The following is a 20,389-nucleotide window of genomic DNA, read 5'->3' as shown; positions in this document are numbered from 1 at the left end:
TCCAATTTGGAGAATGTTTTCACTCATGCGATTTTGTGAGAAAAAAAAAATCGTGACATATCCTATCCTTTTTATCGCATTGCAAAGCACAAACTTGCGATTTTTGTGCGTTGCGATGTGTTTTTCGACATTAGAAAATCCTTTTGACTTTCACGCTAAAACATTACAGCAAAATCTCGCCAAAAAAGCACGAGAAAATTGCAAGTGGCAGCGATGTTTAGCGAGAAAAAATAGCGCTGGCGCTTTAAAATCGACGAAAAAAACCCCACGAATTTGCCGCGACTTTCTTGCGGCAAAACCGCAATTGCCCTTGTGGAACTAGACGAGAGTGTTCACACAGCAAAAGCCAACTCAGAATTTCCCGTATGGATTTCACCTCTTTAACCACAATGGGAATTTGCGTGCATTCGGCCACCATTTTGCTGCTGTTCCGTATCAAGATGTAGCCTTGTCGATAGCCAAAGTCCATATATGGAATTTGGAACGTATTTCCACGCTGATCCGTGTGAAGATGCGATATGTCTGATCTTCGCAGAATTGCGTCAGAAATTCCACACGTGGCTTTTGCCAATGACAGGGCTAAATCCATGTACGGATCCTCTGTAAAGTCCATGGCAGTAATATGTGGCCCAATGAGGATTTCTGCTGCGATTTTAGAGGTAGAATACCTGTAAAATAAATCTGTATCGGATTCCACTGTGTGAACGTACTGTAAGCGTCTGCGGTTAATATTAGTATCCCTGGTGGTCTAGAGCAAAGAAAGATTTAATGTCGGAATCCCTGGTGGTCTAGGGGAAGAAAGGGTTAATGCGTGCTTAACTAGGGATGAGCGAGTATACTCGGTAAGGCACTACTCGCTCGAGTAATGTGCCTTAGCCGAGTATCTCTCTGCTCGTCCCTAAAGATTCGGGGGCCGCTGCAGCTGACAGGTGAGTTGCGGCGGGGAGCAGGGGAGAGCGGGCGGGAGAGAGGGAGAGAGAGATCTCCCCTCCATTCCTTCCCACTCTCCCCCGCAGCTCCCTGTCCCGCACCGCCCCCCGAATCTTTCGGCATGAGCGGGGAGATACTTGGCTAAGGCCCATTACTCGAGCGAGTAGTGCCTTAGCGAGTATACTCGCTCATCCCTAGTGCTTACCTTCTTGTCTAGGGCAGTGAAGGACATTAACCCTTTCTTTCCCCTAGACCACCAGGGACTCCGACATTAACTCTTTCTTTGCTCTGGAGCACCGGGTATACTGATATTAACCCCTTCTTTGTCCTAGACCAATACAGATACTAATATTAACCCCTTTGCTGCCCTAGACAGCAAGGTATAGACACATTAACTCCTTCTGTGGCCTTACAGACATACTGAAAATAACCTTTCTACTGTCCTAGACCACTAGGGATGCTAACATTAACTCCTTCTCTGCCCTAAATAACCATGGATACTGAAATTTACCCCTTCCCTTTCCTAAACCACAAAGTATGCTCACAATGACACCTTCTTTGCTTCATACCAGCAGGGATTATTATAATAACCTCTTCTCTGCTCTGGATCATTAGAGACACTGACATTAACCCATTTTTAGCCCTGGACCACCAGGGATTTTGAGACTAACCTATTTGCTACCATAGACAATACATTATGGACACATTAATATATCATCTACCCTAAACTATCAGACATGCTGATAAAAACCTTCCCACTGTCCTAGATCACCCTGAAATTAACCCTTAACTGCTCTAATACCATAGGAATACTTACATTAACCTCGTTTGTCCTAGACCACAAAGTGTACTCACAATAACTACTTATCTGCCCTAGAGAACAAGGGATTCTGACATTAACCACTTCTCTGACCTACACCAATGCGGATACTGAAATTATACTTTTTGCTGCCCTAGGCAACAAGCCATGGATACATGAATTTCTTCTCTACCCTAGATTACCAGGGATTCCCACAATAACCCATCCACTGACCTAGGATGCTAACATTAACCCTTTCAGTGCTCTAAACTAGCAGAGGTATTGAAATTAACCTCTTCTTTGTCCTGGATCGCTTCTTTGCCCTAAACTCCATTAACCCCCTTATCTACCCTAGACCACCAGGGATTCTGATATTCCCTCTTTCTTTATCCCATATCACCAGGGACACCAACATTAACCCATTTTCAGGCCAACACTGCAACTGATAGTGAAATAAACCTATTCTTAAATAAATGCCTGCACAACAAAGGATACATTCATAACCCCTTTTCCCCCATTGACTACCAAGAATTCTGATAGTAACCCAAATGGTGTCATTAATTCTTTTTGAGCCCCATGCTACCAAGGATCCTGATAGTAACCCCTTCTCGGCCCTGAACCACAAGAGACACAGGCAGTAACACTGTCTATGCCCTAGACTACCAAGGATACAGATATCAACCTCTTCAATGTCCTAGACCACCAGGGTTAATAGATAATAATCCGTTCTCTGCTTTAGACCCCAGGCATGTTATCATAAACCCATTAGCAACCCCCACTAATTCTGGTTAATTATTTGGGGCTATGCAATAATATTTATTTGCTGCTACTTTGGATTAACTGGTTTGGAGTGCCCAAGTCCCTAAGTGCCCTGCTAACAAGGTCTCGGGGGAAGACTGGTTGTAGTCTGCGCTGTCAGCAAAGATCAGAAGAACGTCTGTTCTATTTACTTTTCCTGTACTGCGGCTTTAAAGAAAAGTGAAAACTATAAAGATTAATGATGTGCCATAATCCATAGCAACCAATCAGTTACAGGCGTCTTATTGGACTAATGAAGGGAACCGGTCTCCGGTTGCTATGGTGATGGTATATATTCGAATATGAGACTGTATTAAATAATTCACAGCCGAAAATACTAACATATTATTATTGAATGTGACATTCAGGACATTAAAGTACACGTTCTCTTCGAGGGATACCAAATTAAAGTAACTTCAAAAACCACATCTTAGTTTTGAGGTTTCCTTTTCTGTTACTTTTTCTCTTCCTTTTCCTTTAAAAAGTATTCCTATCTAAGAATTTCATGGCATATCCACAGGATAGGTGCAGGTCCCACCTCTGGCACCTGCACCTATCTCTAGTTCTGGCCATGACCGCCCCTGGCCTGGCTGGATGTGATGGCCAGGGATAGTTGGGAATTTTGGAAAAAGCTGAGCAGGCTTTACTACACTGTTTTCTTAAAGGAGATGTCCCGAGGCAGCAAGTGGGGTTATACACTTCTGTATGGCCATAATAATGCACTTTGTAATATACATTGTGCATTAATTATGAGCCATACAGAAGTTATAAAAAGTTTTTTACTTACCTGCTCCGTTGCTAGCGTCCTGGTCTCCATGGTGCCGACTAATTTTTGGCCTCCGATGGCCAAATTAGCCGCGCTTGCGCAGTCCGGGTCTTCTGCTGTTCTCTATGGGGCTCCGTGTAGCTCCGTGTAGCTCCGCCCCGTCACGTGCCGATTCCAGCCAATCAGGAGGCTGGAATCGGCAGTGGACCGCACAGAAGAGCTGCGGTCCACGAAGATAGAGGATCCCGGCGGCCATCTTCAGCGGTAAGTATTGAAGTCACCGGACCGCCGGGATTCAGGTAAGCGCTGTGCGGGTGGTTTTTTTAACCCCTGCATCGGGGTTGTCTCGCGCCGAACGGGGGGGGGGTTTAAAAAAAAAAAAACCCGTTTCGGCGCGGGACATCTCCTTTAACTTCCACAGAAGTTAATGGAGTTACACAAACAGTGTACTATAGCACAGTGAACTGCATTGTATCCCTTACTTGAGGGCTTCAGAAACAGCATAGCTAGCAAGCATGTAAAAAATGCAGTATGTCCTATTTGGTGCGTATTATGAACCAATATAGGCTATACATGCATATTTGCTGTGTATAATACACACGTAATACGTGGGTCCATATGCGTCTGTGTGGGTGAGCCCTAAGTCCTCAGCACCCCACGTTACTACATTCAGTTCACCGGGGACAGTGAGGGCCAGAACTAGAATAGGTGTTAGTCCCAAAGGTAATACCTGCACAATCAGACAGTCATGACTTATCCTGTGGATATGCCATGAAATTCTCAAATGTGAGTACCCCTTTAGTTATATCTGATCCTAAAGGAGCTGGGTGACAATGACTAAAGCCACCATTAGAGATGAGCCAATTTTTCTAAAGTTCAGTTCAGCCGGTTTGCCAAATTTCATCAAAAAGTTTGGTTAGGTCAAAATTAGTTTGAACCAAATCAGAAGTTCATTATTATTGGTGGTGGTCCTTCAATGGATGTGGCTAAGTGGTTAGGTCTGTTGCCTTGTAGCAGTGCTGTGCTAAGCTCAAATCTGACCAAAGACAACATCAGCATGGACTTTGTAAAGCTCCACCACCACCATTGTTTCAGGCCTCTAAGACAATATTCAATACTAGTTTCAGGGGTTCTTATGCATTTCTGGTTTAGCCAAAATGAACCACCTGAGCTTTGGGTTCTCACCGAATATTTAGCAAAGTTCGACACCGAGGGTTCTACTGGTTCAGTGTGCTCAACACTAGTCACCACTACAGCTTGCATATTTGGGCTTTTAATTAGTGTTCCCTGACTCCTGAAGAGTGAATCTCATATACCACTACGATAAGACAAAAGAAGGCTCCTGCACCAATATAGAAAGCATTCTTTACTGTAAGAGCATAAAAACTAGTTACTTAGTATCACCAGGCCCCCTGACAGTGGTAGCACTTTCGCATATTGTGGATACAGCTGAAATCTATTGTGGTGCTCCAAAAATAATAAAACAACAAATACCAAATGAGTATATGCCCCCTCCAGTCCCACAGTCTCAGCTCATTACTGGATCCAGCAGTCACGTGCCTCTCTAAGCATGTGACCACTGAGTCTGGTGATTGGCTGAAGCAGTCACACGCCTAGACAAGTGACTGCTGAACTCAGAAGTGAGTGGAGACCGTGAAGAAACCAGATGGAGGACTGCAGCCTGCAGGATTAGGTGAATATATCTTTATTATTTTCCAACCTTCCAAAAACTTTGGGGATGGAGTGGGCAAGGCGGCAGAATGGAGGGGAAAGGGCTATGGCATTGGGAGGCCAAGTTTATACCTTTGTGCTGAGCTTACTGGTGTATTAAAACTGCCCTGGTGTTGAGTCATGTGCAATAAATGAACCATCACGAAATCCTAACATACTCAACTAGACCTGCCGAAATCAGTAGGCTTGGTGGAATTACATCTAAGGTGTATGGACACCTTAAAACACAGATGACTTACCACTATCTGAAAGTAGTCACTGGGGATGACCACTTCTCCATTCTTGGTCCACTTCAATAGAGGAGGAGGCTTTCCGGATACGGCACATTCAAACTCAATGTCCATACTTTCGTAGGCATACAGATTGGCTGGGTGATTAAGGAACCGTGGCGGCACTGGAAAAAAGAGGAGATTAAAAATGTTATAAAGTCCATTTAACTATAATAGATATATACAGCCTATAAACATGATGCATCGCTACTTGCACTGTAAAAGGGTAGGACTTTGGCTCCATTATATTGACATTATTGCCCTGAGACATCCCATTCCCTTCCAATGTTTGAAGACTTGAAGGAATAAAATAAGTCAGGTTCTGTTCTTCTTACCATCTCAACTTCTGTACTTATCTACATGATAGCGAATCATTTTCTGATTGGTGTGGGTCTGACCATTGAGGGTCTCCTTAATCCCAAAAAGGGGTTCCCAAAGGCCCTTGTGGTCGATCATGTCCATTTATTTTAAGAAGACTGTCGGAAATAGCCAAAGTTTTCAGCCATGTCCGGCGGTCCTATTGAAATGAATGCAATGGCGGTGTGGATGGAGGGTAACTTTTAATCCTGGCACAATCCTTTGTGCAACAAAGTTTCATGAAAGTTGTGCTAAAGTGACATATGTGAGTGTGACGTACGACTGGTAATCATGCAACCAATGTTGTCACATAGCCCTACAGCCTACAGGCACATCGAGAGAACACAGGTGTACTGCATTACTATGCCAAGACTGTCCTCTCCCAGCAAAAGTTATAATTATTCTGCACTTTAATCAGCTCCATCATGGAGTCAGTGCTTAACTAATCAGCGCAATCTGCACATAATTAATAATATTCTCCTGTATGACAACACGGAGAAGGACGCTTCCTGTAAAGTCACCGGGCATAATAAGCACCACTCTCCGAATATTGAACTTTTTATAGATCATGTGATGATTCTCATTAGGACGGAGACCTTTCAGATTTTAATGCACATAGTTAAGTGGAATTAATGTGAGAACGGAGACTTGATATCATTAGATGTGATCTTTACTGTATTGATTAGATATGTGACAGGGAGACACAAGCGAGAACATAAAGATGTATGAGGGTGGATGGGAAGAGGAGAGGAAGGGAATGGAAGGAGAGAAAGGGGTACTGATGGGAGAAGGAAAGGATCAAGGACTTAAAGGGAAAGAATCACCTAGATTTTATGTTTACTAATTAAAACCAGATATGTGAAAAATTTTCATTTTTCTCAGTTTTTTTTATGATTGTAGATGTTTTATTCTATTGTCTGTACATGACTATGAGAAATATGTTTTGCCGTAGCCTTATAGGTCCGAAATACAATAAACAGGAAAGGGATTCATTTACTTTCATTGAAGAGTGTTGTGAGCATGCTCTGTGATCTGTGCAGGGAGGGGAGGAGGTGAGCTATGACCATCACCTATTGTGAGTGGTGGGTCCTGTGTAGAGATGAGCGAGCATGCTCTGATAAGGCAGTTACTCCAGTGAGCATCGCTCTTCTCGAGTAACTGCATTCTCGTCCGAGCAGGCTCGGGGGGGAGGGGCGTCGGGGGGGAGCGGGGGATCTCTCTCACTCCCCCCCCACTCCCACCCGCTCCCCCCCACCGCCCCCGATGCTCGCTCGAGTAACTGCTTTATCCGAGCGTGCTCGCTCATCTCTACTCCTGTGTTATCTATATATAGGTGTTACCTTTCATTGCAATTCTGCCTGTAAAGTAGGAAGTGTGACACTATTATTAGGCCAATGTAAAGAATGCAGGATTTGAACATGATTTTAAATATAGATTGTGACATTGGGAAGGAAATGAAAAGAAAGGAAGAAGGAAATAGAGAAGTGAAAGGAAATGAGAGCAGAGGAGCATAGAAAGGAAAGGGAAGGAAAAGGACAAGAAAGAAGAGGAAATAAAAGGAAAAAGGAGAAAGGAGAGGGAAGGAAAAGGAAGAAAAGGGAGAGGAAATAAAAGGAAAAAGAAGAAAGGAGAGGAAAGGAAAAGGAAGAGAAAGGAGGGGAAATAAAAGGAAAAAAGAGAAAGGGAAGTAAAGGAAGAGAAATGAGAAAGGAGAGGAAATAAAAGGAAAAAGGAGAAAGGGAAGGAAAAGGAAGAGAAATGAGAAAGGAGAGGAAATTTAAAGGAGAAAGGAAATGAAAAGGGAGAAAAGAAAGGAAATTAAAGCAGAGAAGAAAGAAAAGGAAAGAAGAAAGGAGAGGAAAGGAAAAGGTAAAGGGAAAAAGGAAAGCAAATGGAAGGAAAAGGGAGAAAAAAAGAGAGGAAAAGGGAGAAAGGAAAGGGAATGAGAGGAAGGAAAAGGAAAATGACTGATATGAGACATAAGATAGAAGAAATTCTACACAAATTGACACAAAGTAATATAATATTAAATAAACTAGAAAATAGCAAACATAAAACTCAAAAAGTCTTCCTAAGAAAAAAACAGTTGTAGAGGAAGCCTCTTTTTTTGTCACGATGTGTTTTGTATCCTCTGAATTATGTACAGATAAGTCCCTCATTATCTCCAGCCTGGAGAACATAGACCCCCTCCCGCCCCTCCGTCTTCCTCAGGGCAGAGGTGCGTATCAACATTATTAGGAGACTCTGTAATTCCTACATGGAGGGTTGAAATACTGGAAATACGTCCTTTATTGTCTGATTTCCAATGCATGAGATCCCTTAGGAATAGCTTCACCGTATGAAGCTTGTGGATAGCGGTTCTGCTATTGCTTTTCTAGTCTGTACACACGGTGCTAATTATAGGGGCCGTTCGAAAGTAGAAAAACGGGTCTGTGTCCATAGGCTGTGTATGGTATTACAGCTTGTCCCCATGCATTAATGCTCGGTGTTGTTTAGCTGCAATACCAGTCATAGCCTGTGGACAAGAGTGGTGCTGTTTCTAAGCTAACCTTTTTTTCTAATCTCAGGAATCCCTCTATAGCCTGCGGTTACCATGAATATCAGTGCTCTGTTCTGTAGCTTTAATGCCTAATTGCTGCTGAAATATTGTTCAGTGCTTAATTCCACTGATACCGTATAACAGAAGGTGACAGATTAGGAGCGAAATTAGACAAAATATAAGTACTAGTGGAAAAGTTAATGTGCTTGTCATCCCGTAATAAAGCTATTAAATTCTTGATGTCACTTTGATTCTCACATTGTCAAATGTCTCACATAGCTAATAAGAATCTGCAACCTTCCAGGTCCTTTATGTTTATGGTCATTGTCAAAAACACCCCCCACCCCAGCAAAAGTTGTCAGAATCGAATTGAACTGATCGGATATAAGATGTGATACGGGCAAGCATGGAGGCTCTAGTACCGTGTTGTAACGCCTCTAGCTTGGATACAAGATGTGATACAGGTGGCCATGGAAGCTCTAGTACCCAGTTGTACCGCCTCTAGCTTGGATACAAGATGTGATACGGGCAGGCATGGATGCTCTAGTACCCTGTTGTACCGCATCTAGCTTGGATACTAGATGTGATATGGGTGGGCATGGGGACTCTAGTACCCTGTTGTACCACCTCTAGCTTGGATATAAGATGTGATACAGGCAGACATGGAGGCTTTAGTAACCTGTTGTATCGTCTCTAGCTTGGATACTAGATGTGATATGAGTGGGCATGGAGGCTCTAGTACCCTGTTGGACTTCCTCTTGCTTGGATACAAGATGTGATACAGGCTGGCATGGAGGCTCTAGTACCCTGTTGTACCACCTCTAGCTTGGATGCAAGATGTGATACGGGCAGGCATGGAGGCATTCAGGTTCTATATGGTATCCTGTGGCATATCGCTGTACATTTGCTGTAACTGAATCTCTAGATCTTGCAAACTTGTAGGCTGGAAGCCTCTTGGAAGCCGCCATGACAGGAACACATGTTGCTGCAGGATGTCCTGAACATATCGCTGAGCTGTCATTGTCTTTTTAACACTACTAGGGTGGACAGACTGTCATATGTGATGGCCCCCCAGACCATCACACCAGCAGGGGGCAGCGTGCCGCTCCACAGCAAAGGCAGGATTGAGGCACTCACCCCGAGGTCTCAAGACATGAATACAGCTGTCGTCAGTGCCCAAATTAAACCTGGACTTGTTGCTGAAGACAACCCAGTTCCACTGCAGACCAGTCCTGTTTTGTCCTTCATGATCAGACGATCCTCTTTACTGGTAGTCTGTTGGGGGCGCCCTGAGCCCAGTCACCTTGTGTGCCCTCATGCATCCACTGGTCCCAACACCTCCTAACAGTCTGGCCAGAAAAATCCAAGTGGTGGCAATATGTTGATATAACTATATGGATTCTTGCATTCCAATAATGTGCCCCCCTCTCAGACTCTGTTAACTGGACAAAATCTCTTTGATTGCATCGTAGGTCCACTACACACAAGGAGCCTCTGAGAACCTTTTTATAGGCTAAGGAGGGAACCACTTTTAGGGCCTCGGGTGACAAGACCGTTCATCTAATCACCACAAATCTAATCCTTTACATATCTGCCTGAGATGGAACTGCATGCCGAGTTTTGTAGCAAAATGACAACTCCTTCTAGGTGCTGAATTCATTTGACAAAGAGCATAGATAAATAGATAGTTCTGCTACTTCATTTATGGACTGAACTTGTGTTACGTCTGTCTCCTGAAATCTTTGGTTCTACAGGTGCTCTGGAGCTTTCCTGCTCAGGTGTGGGAGATTGTGCTGGCTGGGCATGTGTGTGTCTCCAGTCAGCCAATCACTCCAGGTCAGTACACATAAAGCTATCTTCCAAGGTGTGGGTGTGTCTCCAGTCAGCCAATCACTCTAGGTCAGTACACATAAAGCTGTCTTCCAAGGTGTGGGTGTGTCTCCAGTCAGCCAATCAGGTCAGTACACATTTAAGCTGTCTTCCCAGGTTGGGTGTGGTCAGCTTTCTCTGTTCTCATTCTCTCTCTGTGTGTGGTGTGAGCAGGTTCTATGTGTGGTGGCTGCAAGAAAGGTTTGTCTCTTGTGGCTTTGTTTGGTTATGTCGCTGGACTCCTGTTTAGTGTAGTGACTGGTGGTACTGCCAGGAGCCGTGATATACTGAGCTTCATTCTGGTGCTGCATTTATTTTATAAGCTTGGTTCTGATACAGTATTTTTTCACTGAGATGTTCTGGTATGGATATGCTGCTGTCTGCATAAGCAGACTACAGGCAGACTGTCTATTAGTGCAACATTACTTTTTACTTATGAGGGGGCATAAAAACAAATTTTGAACAGGGAGCCATTCAACCTAAGACCCAAAATGATTATATCTGTAGTACGGATAAACTACAGACAACTTTTAAGATTATAACTCTGACTTTGGATGTGAGCAGAGAATATTAAGAACTTGTAAACAGGACATGCGGGTGCAGATATATCTCTCATAACTACTTTTCTTCCCTGTAAGCAGACTTGTATTTCACATTAAGTAACACTTTCCATTCTATAAAGAGCTTGATTCTTTACCAAGATTACGTCTTTACCCAAAACGACTGTGACTCCAAAGTTGCAATCTGTAACATTATCATAATGGAACATAATTGGTTTACTCTGTTCTGGATGCGCTGGAAAACAGTAGCGATATATAAAACAGCTACAGGACAACAAGAATTAGCATTATAATTTACTTTGTCACACGGAGCTGACTCCGAGCCAAGTGCGGACGCTCTCGCTGCCTCTTCGGAGATACCTACAGTGATTTATAATAATCTACAGATCCGTCTCTGCCTCTTTAATCGGAAAATTGGATGGCAACCCCCGGGTTCCACTTATTCTATATAACAGAGGGTTCCAATTTTGGTTGTGGAGGCAGTTACCAGATCCTGGCACTGTCACTTAGGGTCTTATGTTGGGATGGGGCTCAATATCTGGATAAAAGGGTCATTTCTGTTCACTTTCCTTTTTTTAACCCAAAAAAGCTCTGTGGTCGGAATTATGTTTTCCGTTTAAAAAAAAAAAAGGAAAGCAGATGGAACAAATCTGACCCGAATATAACAGAAGATCAGAAAATCACACTGAAATGAATGGAAAATATAAAAGGAACTGTTTTTTTTAACCATTTTGCTGCTTATCTGCTGGGACAGAAGAACAGAAAAAAATGCTGATGTGAATGAACCCAAAGCCTAATAATAGTTTCCTGACACTTCCTGTTATGTAGAGAAAACTTTTCAGCAATCATGTTCATCATTATCACAGTCAGCAATACAATGAAAGTTGATAGATAGATAGATAGATAGATAGATAGATATGAGATAGATAGATATGAGATAGATAGATATTAGATAGATAGATAGATAGATAGATATGAGATAGATAGATAGATAGATAGATTGATAGATATGATAGATAGATAGATAGATAGATAGATAGATAGATAGATAGATAGATAGATATGAGATAGATGGATAGATAGATATGAGATAGATAGATATGATAGATAGATAGATAGATTGATAGATATGATAGATAGATAGATAGATAGATAGATAGATAGATAGATAGATAGATAGATAGATAGATAGATAGATAGATAGATAGATATGAGATAGATAGATATGATAGATAGATAGATAGATAGATAGATAGATAGATAGATAGATACAACAGGAAGTGTCAGGAGACTATTATTAGGCTTAGGGTTCATTCATGTCAGTACATTTCCTTTCTCCTCTCTCTCTCTCATATATATATATATTTCAAGATACACCACGGAGATACACCATTGACAATAGGTTATGTCAGAGTTCACCTCCTCTCACTCCCTACACAGATCACTGAGCATGCCCACAACACTCTTCCATAGCAGATCATCCTCTGTCCATTGTGTCTATGACCCTACAAAGCGTATCTATAAGTGCTGTCAACTGCAACTCAGGCATGATGGCCACCACCGAAGACAAGTACAGATAATAGAAAAAAAATCTACGATCAGGAAATAAAGACAGAATAGAAAAATGGAAAAATGTTTCATTATCTAGTTTTAATTAGTAAAAAATATAGGTAATGCATTTCCTTAACCCCTTAGTGACACTCTATTTTATGCCTTAAAGGAGATGTCTCGAGGAAGCAGTGAATTTTTTTTTTTGCCCAGTCCCCCTAATTAAACATACATTACTAATTACCCCTGTAAATTACTTTCCTAGCTGGTTTCTACTTACCGTTCCAGCGTTTCAGCAACTTATAAAACTTTTTCCCAAGATGGCCGCCAGCTCTTTTCGCATCGCTTGCTGTAGCCCGACGTGCGCGCTCCCGAGACGCTACCAGCTGTGTCTCCATGGCAACCAGACGCCCCGCAGCCGCCGACCGGACCCCTGGAGTGAACACGGCCGACCTGTCACCCACTGCCAGGCAGAAGGTAACCGGCGCAGCCCCCCCCCCCCATCACAGCGGCAGCCCCCCCGGCCCAGCGACAGCCCCCCCCCCCTGGCCCAGCGCTAGTTCCCCCGGCGCAGCGACAGCCCCCCCCGGCCCAGCGCTAGTTCCCCCGGCGCAGCGACAGCCCCCTCCGGCCCAGCGCTAGTTCCCCCGGCGCAGCGACAGCCCCCCACCGGCCCAGCGCTAGTTCCCCCGGCGCAGCGACAGCCCCCCCGGCCCAGCGCTAGTTCCCCCGGCGCAGCGACAGCCCCCCCCCCCCCGGCCCAGCGCTAGTTCCCCCGGCGCAGCGACAGCCCCCCCATCGCAGCGGCAGCCCCCCCCCCGGCGCAGCCCGGCGCAGCGGCAGCCCCCCCGGCCCATCACTTACCAGGACAGCTGGACGGCGGGACAGCTGGGCGGCTTCTCCGGACAGCTCGGCAGCTCTGCACCTTCCTCTAACAGAGGAAGGTACAGAATGGCCGCTCCAGCGCGCTCCCGAGCAGTGACAGCTCGTCTGCGCATGCGCAGAAGAGCTGTAGCGGGGAGCACACTGAAGCGGCTCGTGCTGAATGGAGAAGACCGGACTGCGCAAGCGCGTCTAAAAAAGCAAGCTGCCGGCGAATTTAGACGGAACCATGGAGACGAGGACGCTAGCAACGGAGCAGGTAAGTGAATAACTTCTGTATGGCTCATATTTAATGCACGATGTATATTACAAAGTGCATTAATATGGCCATACGGAAGTGTATAACCCCACTTGGTTTCGCGGGACAACCCCTTTAAGGACCAAGCTACTTTCATAGTCACATTGCAAGAGCCATAACTCATTGACCTAGCCATATGAGGGCTTGTCTTTTGTTGGACAAGTTGTATTTATTACTGGCACCATGCTGGGAACATGTAATGTGTTGTATCATTTTTAATACATTTGCGGGGGCAGATGGACCCCCCCCCCCCCCCCCCCCCAAGAAATTCTGTCATTGAATTTTGGGTTTTGTTTTCATGGTTTTCATCATTCGGTAAAAATAACATTACGATTTTACTATCTGGATCAGCGTGATTTTTGTGATATCAAGTTTATATAGATTTTTTTTATATATATATCAGCGCAAAAATAATCCACGTTTTTTAAGAAAAATAATTGAATCTGCATCATCATATTCTTACATTTTTTAGCATTTTTAGTTTTCCAGCAATGAAGCTCTGTGAGGGCTTGTTCTTTGCAGGAAGAGTTGCAGTTTTTATTATCATCCGTGTGAAGCACATGTGACTCTTGGATTGCTTCTTATTGCGCTTGTTTGGGAGGCGGACAAAAGAAAAACAGCAATTCTGACATTACATTTTAAAATTATTTTTACAACGTTGACCACACGAGATAAATAACAAAATATTCTCATTGTTTGGGTCATTATGATCACAGTAATACCTATTATGTGCTGCTTTTGAAAAAAGTTGGTATTTTATCTATTTAAAAAGGGGTTTGTGTGGGGAAAGGGTACATTTTTTTTTTAAATGATTGAACTTTTGAACTTATTTTGATACTATTTTTTACTCTCACAAGAGGACTCCAAGATGTGATCGTTTGATCGCTAGGATAGCACAGACTCTGCCTGGGCTGGGGTCTTATAGGTTGAGTTACATGGCAGACACAGAGGCCTCTGACTGCCATGGGAAACTATTGGTGCTTTGTGATCACATTGCGGGGTGCTGATACTTACATGCTGCAGTAGCCATTGAGGGTAGTATGTAAGGGGTTAAAAGGCCAGGATCTAAGGCTTCTCTATTCCTGGCAGTTAGAGCAGCAACCTGGCTGTCAGTAGTCAGCCAAGCCATTGCCTTAAAAAAATATGCACGTGCAGGTTTAAAGCGCATTGGTGGTCACTAAGGGGTTAAAAGATGTGTTTTTCTTCAAAATATTTTATTATGAAAAGAAAAAAACAGGAAACCAAAAATGTATAGGGGGTTCTTATAACTACTTTTCAGAATAACCGTTCCATACATTATCAAGTGATCAGCTGCAGACAATTTTAAACTCTTGGGCCCCCATGAAAACGTATCGTTGCAGTCACACATGGCTTGTAGGCGGCACCAAGTAAATAGAGCCTGGGGGCAATTACTCCGCTTAGGTCTGCCCGGCCAGTTGATTTTTTTCCCTCTATGTGACATCTTGTGGAGCTACATGAATCCTCTGTCTCTTGGCTCTCTCTTCCCCTCTAATATTTTGAGGTGCTGCTGTCAGCCCATCGGCACTTCTGAAACACAATTGCTTATTTCAGTTACTATATTTGTCTTATGAGCTTGTTTCTGCTGTTGTATACAACTAAGATTGTATTGTGTTGCATTTATATTATGAGATTGGTTCTGGGGCTATATTTATGTTATTAAATAATTTATGCTATGAGCTTGGTTCTGGTATTGTATTTATGTTATGAGCTTGGTTCTAGTACAGTATTTATGCACTTGTTGTTTTGGCGCGGGCATGTTACTATCTTCCTGCTGTCTGCAGAAGCAGAATACAGGCATATTGCCTATCAGTGCATTATGACAGAGGGGTGAAAAAAGTTCTGCACAGGGTGCCATCTAACTTAAGGCCAACACTTGGACTCAGGATCCCCCAAATATATGGAAGAGCATCCATTGGGCACCTTCCGTCATTAAGGCTCAACTGTGACTTCAACCCCTGCGCCTCCTAAACCTGCCCGTCAATCACTAAAAGGCTATGGTATTAGACAGCTCCATATTGCATATGGTGGCACAGAGTCTTCCAGCAATTACTTTTCAAAGTGAGGGACCCCTCTTTATGAGATCTGTGAGCCCGAAGAAGGCACATTGACAAGCGTGGTAGAGTTGGGACATGTTGTTTAACTTTTTCATATCCCAGATCTCAATAATACGATTCCGCCCCTTTTTGGACATTAATATATGCCGTACAAAGAGTGGGAGGCTACTTCATTAATAGAGTTTAGAGTCATTAGTTTGCCATTGATGGCATCGCCTTTACGGGTATTTTCTCTTTTGTGTAACACTTGAAGAAACTTTCTATCTGCTGCTATATACAATTACACTCCAGGAATGTGAGCTGATGACTGCTAAGTGATGGCACTTGCCAAGGGACAAAGAAATCTGCAACGGGTGAACATATTATTCAGTTGTAGCCATCAAGTAGAGAAGTTTTCAAAATTTAGCTGATTTGTTGCTTCAGCGTACTCTGAGATCTTCATCTCAAGGGCGCAATCTCATCACATCATTCTGTCTCGGCTCGTACTTTTCTTTTTTATTTTCTTTATTGCTAAGAGAAAACATATTAGGCTGACATCTGACAAAAGTCCTAAAGAAGGTAATAAATATGTATCACAAGTTGAGGAACAAGAATGAAACCACTGCATTGCACATCAATAATTAATTGAAATACTTCCTCGTTCTATACTCTTGGCCACAGGGGGCAGTGTTGTAGGATTTCATTATCAGGTCGTAAAACCGTAAAGGGGCTTTCCAACTTACAAAAAAACCTGTACAAGCTGCATATTATCACATATTGGCTTATACTTGTGTTGGATAGTAAGTAGATAGAACATTGGTTGTCCCATTGTCCTATGAAGGTCATAGGCAATGGATGCTCCATTTGGAACTCCTTCAATTACCCTGAGCTGAGAAGCACTACAAAGAACAACTTCCTCTCTTAGGCAGCCCATGCACAGTAGATAGTTGACGCCCAATCACATGTTCAGCAACCTCTATCTTGCCAGATCCCCCATACACATGCATGCTCAGCATGCATAAGGGGGATACAGGCTGCTATTGTTCCTTGTTAAATGCTATGTTTTTTTTCCACTGTACTTTTCTTTAAGAGGAGGTGGGAAAAGATGAACAGAGCTGAGCAGAAATACAGAAGGGGGAGTAAACAGCTATGCTGCAGATGGTTGATAAGGAGCTGCTCCTGAAGTCCTGTGAATAGGCTGTAGCTGAGGTCCTATGGATGGTTTCTTTGTTTAGCAATGATGTCTCCTTAAACCTATGACAGCTACTGTACCCTTGAAGCCTTTGAGCCATGGCTGCTAATTGGGCCTATTTTAAGACCCAGCCATCACCCGAGCCTGTGTGGCTGGAACTGGGTAATTAGTCCCGTATGTCCCAACTGCCCATATATGAAGAGAAAGGGATCATGACCCCGCTAGTGAAGCTTGGCCTGGCACTCTCTACTTGGGAGGCTGCCACTGACCCTGTATGCCGAATAATGATTGAGGAAATTTTTCTAACTTCCCTGCTGGTCTGCTGTTGCCTGTAGTTCCTGAGATACCAGATGTGTCACCGGACGCTAATCTCTAGGATCAACTACACATGGCCTGCCACTGTGTGATCTTCTATTGGATGTCTGTCCATGGTTCAACAAGTCTTGGTACACTCTTAATACCATGGTTCAGGAGCAGCAAATAAGTGCAACTGTTTCAAAAATACTGCCACGGAACCTCCGGACATCAAGAATCTGCCCTTGGTCAAAGTCACTCAAGTCACCACGTTTATCCTTGACCGCCAAGTGTTGACTTCTGCTTTGCAGAAGAGATATCAGAATATTATCTGAGAGCAGATTGTGAGGCTGCCATCACTTGGTACTTCGTTATTCATCACATGATGCCATGCGCCACCTATTCCTAATGTAGTTTATATATTTCCTCATATCTTGCTCCTTGGTTATGTTTTAGATCAGCTCTTTTCAAGCATAGTTGTAGCTACAGTGCCTAATCTGGAGTAGTCTGTAATACACCCTCTGTGCCTCCTCTTCAACCTGAACCAATAAGGAGACCAGGGTGTGTCCCAGACTACTCCAGATAAGGCACTGTAGCTCAAGTATAGTCACTTATCACAGCTTTTTCCTAATAGAACTGAGCTAAAAAACACTCAAAGAGTAAGATTTGCATATTAGTTTTGAGCTCTGACTGGAGGGTAACTTTAAGGATTTTTTTCTTTAGAATTTCTTAAAATGATCTAAGATATAACACAGCCAAAAGTATAAAAGCCTACACATATACTGAATAGAATAGCAGAAACTTGTATATATTCTATAGAATGATCCAGCTGAACTCCCTCATTAGCTTCCGAATATTATCAAAGGCTTTTAAAATCTCAGCGGTTCTTGGTAAGTCTCAGGTCAGTTGTCCAAAATTTGAGGGCAAAATTCAAGCCTCTCACACAATAGAAGCGACTAATTCCCAGAAGGAAGACTGTTAAATTACACTGGAGAAGAGATGAATGACCTGCTTCTTGCCTCGGGCTTTTTTATGTCCAGTGAATTTCCCTGAACTGTTCTCTCACCGTTGTGTTTAATGCCCATATCTGTGCAACGAATATTGAATATGCCGGAGGCATAACATGGTCGTGGTCAGTGGGCGGCTGTCAGGGTCATGGATACGACAATCTCATCTGAGACTAATATAACCAGGTCAATGACATTCATAATTACATTTTATATACTCTAGCATCCTGGTTTAAGCCTGAAATTCAGAATTTGGTCCTGCTGGGTTATTTGAGTATTATAAGAGTCTGGGAAAATGTTCCTCTTCCATAAATGTAAGGGAAGATAAACTCTGTCTCTTTTTTTGAAGTTGGTCATTTTACAGGCGATCTCAATAATCAGAAGTGTTGGCTGCAAAGTCAAATACAGAACTAGAAAATGACTGAAATGCCTAATCGTTGGTCAACTCAATGTCAGGATGACTCTGTAGAGCATTAGATATTGAACCCTGTTATCTTTTTTACATCTAGGGTTTGAAACGAGTTTGTATCTCACATACTTAGGCTGCTTTTAGACGGCACAATGTGGTTTGCACGAGTCAATGAGCTGGTGATGTTACTACTCAGATAATTCCAAGACTTACAACTGAGCCAAATAGTTGGATTGTTACAAGAATCATACATATGGTCTGAAGCACGTATGAACACATTAGGAAGTGCAAATAAATACCTAAGTAGAAACTCACCATAAATAAGAAAGGCAGATGATGATGACCGGATTACGAGGATGGTGATGACACTGATAGTGGAGACTAAAGCAGATGGTACGGTACAGAAATAGCAACCAGTGAACCTTATCCCTAATGTAAGCTTGCCCTATGTTTTTCCCTAATTCCTCCCACACACTGACCCTAACATCAGACACCACTGCCCCTAATTAGCCATCAGTAATCCCTACTGGCAACCTTAATCTAAAATATTGCTCCTGAGAAAAAGAGGGCACTAGTACACTAAGAGCCTAAACAACGCAAACTGAATGATGAACCAAGCCTAGGCAGATACAAACAGCATACGAGCAGACAAAATCAAGACTGGAGTAGACAAAACCATTACAAGACAACTTACTAGAACTAAGCAAAGAATACAGGATTAAACACACATTGTTACAGCTATCACTAGCAACTACATTACAGAAGCCAGGGATACGTAAAGGGATGTTAGCCAGTGAGGAACTTTTGTCTAAATTAGGTTGACTGAGCAATGAAGTCTGCTGACCGACTCCAACAGAAGGGCTGTAGGAACAGTTGTATAGGAACTGTCCCAACAACAGGTTAAATAGCAAAAACCAGCAGGAGGTCGGCTTTTAAAACTTGAAATCAACATGTGCAATTTCAAGCATTTGATAGAGTGGGGTGAAACAGTCAGATGGAGGAATCTGGATTTGGTAAATGTTCACTGTAGGCCTCCTGCCCAAAAGCATAGTGCCAGTTGTTAAAGTATGGTCATGGAGAAATAATGATCTGGACTTGGTTTAGGATACTTACAGATGCAGCAATGTTTATATTGACTCTTAGCTCATTTAGATATCATTCTGCAGCACTGTTTGTTTACCAATTCAATTGCTTTTCAATGGCTTTTTGTTGTGCTTAAATAGCCATAGATGTTTTAATTGCTTAGCATAAGATAAGTCGTCATATAAAGTTCTCGCTCAAGTTAAATCCAGCTACATCTGTAATTCTAGAAGGGAGAATATTAATGCTGTAGTATGCAATAACATTTTATGTTAGTATTACAATTTCTCCAAGTACGTAGAGATGTCCATCCTTACAGTCATGTTCCAAAATCTAGAAAAGAAAGGAGACGGTGGGGGAGAACCTTTATGAAAATATCTACGCCTCCATACATATCATGTTTATCAGGTCAGAGCAGATTTACCTGGCTGGTAGAGAAACTACTACTAATTTGTGGTGCCACTGAAGGGGAGCTACTATTTTGTGGAAGCATGGAGGGGACCCAATTACTTTGTGTGGCACAAAGGGGGCTCTTCTAGTTTGGGGAGGCATAAAGGGAGTTCTATAACATTGTTGGGTCACCATTACCTTGTGGAGGCACAGAGGAGGCTCTATTATTTTGTTGGGTGCATAGAGGTGGTATTATTACTTTGGTAGGCATAGAGGTAGCACTACTACTTTGTTAGTAATAGAGGTGGCACTATTACTTTGTTAAGCATAGAGGGGGCACTATTACTTTCTTAGGCATAGAGGTGGCACTATTACTTTCTTAGGCATAGAGGGGGCACTATTACTTTCTTAGACATAGAGGGGGCACTATTACTTTTTTAGGTATAGAGGGGGCACTATCACTGTCTTAGGCATAGAGGGGGCACTATCACTGTCTTAGGCATAGAGGGGGCACTATCACTGTCTTAGACACAGAGGGGGCACTATTACTTTCTTAGGCATAGAGGGGGCACTATTACTTTTTTAGGTATAGAGGGGGCACTATTACTTTCTTAGGC

At 43.0% G+C, this 20,389-nt stretch overlaps 1 protein-coding gene across 1 annotated transcript in view; it reads right to left on the bottom strand.

Annotated features, from left to right (window-relative positions):
* DCC (DCC netrin 1 receptor) overlaps window positions 1–20,389 on the bottom strand; it is a 640,441-nt gene that overhangs the window by 319,099 nt on the left and 300,953 nt on the right. The window contains exon 8 of the mRNA XM_066604857.1: window positions 5,264–5,418. Coding sequence (XP_066460954.1) covers window positions 5,264–5,418 — 155 coding nt within the window. The remainder of the gene's footprint in view (window positions 1–5,263; window positions 5,419–20,389) is intronic.

The sequence above is a fragment of the Eleutherodactylus coqui genome, chromosome 5, assembly GCF_035609145.1.
Source record: "Eleutherodactylus coqui strain aEleCoq1 chromosome 5, aEleCoq1.hap1, whole genome shotgun sequence".
Taxonomy (NCBI): Eukaryota; Metazoa; Chordata; class Amphibia; order Anura; family Eleutherodactylidae; genus Eleutherodactylus; species Eleutherodactylus coqui.
This window is presented reverse-complemented; position numbering and strand designations above follow the sequence as displayed.